General features: G+C 28.1%; 1 protein-coding gene across 1 annotated transcript; it reads right to left on the bottom strand.

Annotated features, from left to right (window-relative positions):
- Positions 1-2917: 2917 nt before the first annotated feature.
- Positions 2918-3918, bottom strand: LOC101496732 (ethylene-responsive transcription factor 2-like). The gene has a single exon (XM_004492993.4). It carries the CDS (start codon positions 3750-3752, stop codon positions 3123-3125), a length of 630 nt encoding a protein of 209 aa, XP_004493050.1. The 5' UTR covers positions 3753-3918; the 3' UTR covers positions 2918-3122.

Here is a 3918-nt window from a genome sequence, read left to right as displayed (position 1 = left end):
TTTTTCTAGGTCGATGTTAGTGATATAATCCCTTTTACCCAATCCATAAACACTCCTAATAACTTTTGAAAGGTTGTATTTTTTAGTGTCACCCAATTATCTTTCTTAATCGTGTCACTATAATAGAGAATTCTAGCTAATTAGTGTCATGCTCTTTAACAAAAATTACACATTACACATGTATTGTATCATGAATAATTAATATACAATTAGACTCATGTTATTTGACCTAATTCATTGCAAAAATTAAAAGACACACACTAAATCAGACATATTAATCCAAATTTGTAACCTGTTTTATATTTCACATCCACACACTCATCGATCATACACCTAAACAACACAACGTAACAAAAATCAAACTATGCTAATCCGATACAAAACATTTTATTTTTGCCTCATCAACTCTTCATCTCTCGTTTTTTATGAACAAATACAAAAAACTCTGCTATTGTTGCAAGTGTCTAATATCAAAATACTATAGACTTTATGAGGTTGTGTTATAGAGCTTGATTGGGAATGAATAGCATTATATCATTCATACATGGAGAAGCAGTAGTTGATAGGGTACAAGGTTAGATAAATATTTATGCACCTCTCAAAAAATATTCAAGAGTGAATATTTACTATTTTTAACACAAAATAAATTTTTGTTTGTTAAATAAAAATGAATGAATATAATAATACAAATTAGAGAGGAAATAAAATATTTTATTAAAATTTATTAAAAATAGAGAAATCCACCTTTATACCATGATCATATTAAACTTATTTTTATCTTAGAAAAATAATAAATTTGCAAACTAAACTAGTGGTATTCAAATCATGGGAATGTCGAACCTAACATTTGAATTTGGAACATCAAAACATCATGGAAATTCGATTTTTTTTTTAATAATAAGGAATTTGAATTTTTAATATTGTTTCCATATATTCTAAAAACATCATCGAATTTTTAATATTCTAAGAAAAATTGGGCCTGCAAATCATACTAGGATGTATTGATTTATATGATATATTCCAACAATAATCAGGTCAATTTATTCCTTTAATAGGTTTGAAGTTTACTTGAAAAATTATGTTTATTTTGTTTAATAATAAATATGGAATTAAATAATTTATTTGACATCATTAAAATATGTTTATTTATTTTATCTTAAAAAAGATGATAAATATCACCGTAATCAACTATTAAAATATGTTTATATGTTTCCTTTATATGATAATCTGGTCAATAGGTTTAATTTCATTTACTCGAAAAAAATAATGTCGATTCGTTTAATTTTATTTTTGATTAAAAAAAAATTAATTTGAAGAGATGGTGCTCCAATCTATAAGAATCGCTTACAAAGGGATCAAAATGAACTAATTATTATGTGTCAGTCTATCGAAAAACAAAATCACACGTTTAACTCTCTCCACACACTCGAATAAGAGCTTATATATGTGCCACAATATCAACACAATTAACAATTATATTATGGCATAGACAATTTCAATCTTAAATGAAACGAAAATTCAATTAACAATTAAAATCCTATTATGGACCAAGACAATTTCGATCACCAACATAATAAATTCTACTACATTAAAACCGTCTCGTGAATTGTCATTTCTATTTCAATATCTCAATTACAATAAAATAGACAATATTTGATGAATATGTTATTTTGCATAAACGAATTGGGTACAATATAATACCTCCGTATAAAACAAAATGGTCCTTCCAAAAATATTTCATTGAACGAAAAAGTTTCAATTTCATATGTCATTGTCTCACGAAAGTTCCGCTTAATTAATCACTCTAATTTGAATAAGCACACTAACTTACTACAACTTTCTTGAGCTATTATAAAAAATAAACACCTATGATACACCACTCAATGCATTATTCAATTAAAAATATTAAACCTAACATCTCAATGTTTTTATATTAACCATTTTTTACAAAACTGCATATATGAAGGAGTATAGTTTTTGTTGCTTATATATTGTCAGAAAGAAAAAATGTTATGGAAAAACTATTAGAAACCAAATAACATTCTTGATATAACGTTGTAATTCAAGTTAAATATTGATTGTATATAATTAATAATTAATTAACCACTTAATTAGTTAGTTTGTTAGTCAAAGGACAATTAAAATGAACCATGTATAAATACCACACTTCAATAAACAAGTCATACAAGATATATTTCATTCTATATTTTCTTTATTCTTACACTTGAAGTAATAAATTTAAAAACTAACATATATAAAATCAGAAATAATATATAATATGAAAAGGCTTGTGACACTTCAAAAGGTTTGCATGGTATACGAGTATATTCAATGATATTATAATTTATGATACTTTTCATAATAATGTTGGACAATGAAATTATTGCTCGATGCTATAGTTTCAAGGGACTAAAATAAAGAGCAATTATTCACCTAATATTATAATTTAACATGCATTAAATATATTTTTATTTATAAATATGTCTATATTTAATTTAGTATTGAAAATATAAAAATATGTCTCTTATAAAATGAATATTTACAAAGTAAATATGTATAAATGCTCAATTTTTACAAATTTATTACTACAACTAGTTTTTTTAATACTTATTTAAAATTTATTGAAGTGTTTTACGACAAGAGACGAAAGAAGTAATAGAGTCCGAATGTGATAAAACTAAATCAATATCATATATGTATTTGATCTAGTAAATATATATTTTCATTTATATATAACACATAGTAAATCACTAACAAATAAAGGAAAATACATTAATCGATCATATCAATATATGAGTGAATACTAACCCATTTATTGCTTTTCATGAATCCCATGATTTATGTTTTTTGGTACTAGAATTACCGTTATTTTTTATGTTTTGGGGTTATAATTTCTTAGCAAATATTGAAAGCCGTATTGTTAAACATCATTTTCTTCAACTAAACAACAAATCCAAAGAAATACAATGTCGAAAAAATTACAATATAGTAGTAGTAGTTTTGTGTATAAAACATCACCCCTTGACTTTCATGAGGGGTAATGCAAAAATTGTCACAAACTTATTAGGAACAGCTACTCAAAGCAAAAACATTAAAACTTAGGAGCTGCACAAACATCAATATTAAAATGAACAAACACAAGTAGCTTGCTCATTCAACTCATTCACCCATTGCTCAATAGCATTTTCTTGTGATGCCATTTCAATTTCAAACACCATAGCTTGGCTTCTATTATTGGCTAATTTGTTAAGTAGATTAACCATGCTCCTCCTCTTTGACCCTTGTGATGATGACTCACAACTATCCTCCGACGAGGAAGAAGGTTCTGGCGAACACCGTTTCAAAGCCACCTCCCTCTTTGACTCTGACGTTGCCACATCAGAGCCAATGAGGTGGGGAAAATTAAGTTTGGCCTTTCGACCACGCATTTTAAAAGCAGCTTTGTCGTAAGCCAAACCTGCTTCCTCCTCAGTCACATAAGTCCCAAGCCAAACCCTAGCACCATTTTTCTTAGGGTCTCTAATCTCCGCCGCAAACTTCCCCCATGGCCTACGTCTCACGCCACGGTAACGCTTCCAAATTGGAGGTGCGTGCACCTTACGCGCAGCTGCAGTTGTGTTTGAATTATTTTCAAGTTTAGGGGTTTGAATATGTTGATGTGATGTAGGAATGTCGGAATCATCGTGAAGAAGGTATTGTTGAATGTGTTCTAAACATGCAAAGTTTGAGTCTTTGGTGGTAGAAAACAACATGTTATGGTGATTATGAAGCACGCCACTAAGAATTGGATTGTGATATACACTCACTGTGTTTATATATATAGCAACAATTGTTTTTTATAGAATTATTTCGTTCAAAAGTTGACATCCGTATGGGAAGCACGTGTGGTTTATTACTCGGTTATTAAATATTTATTTT

The sequence above is a fragment of the Cicer arietinum genome, chromosome 3, assembly GCF_000331145.2.
Source record: "Cicer arietinum cultivar CDC Frontier isolate Library 1 chromosome 3, Cicar.CDCFrontier_v2.0, whole genome shotgun sequence".
Lineage (NCBI taxonomy): Eukaryota > Viridiplantae > Streptophyta > Magnoliopsida > Fabales > Fabaceae > Cicer > Cicer arietinum.
This window is presented reverse-complemented; position numbering and strand designations above follow the sequence as displayed.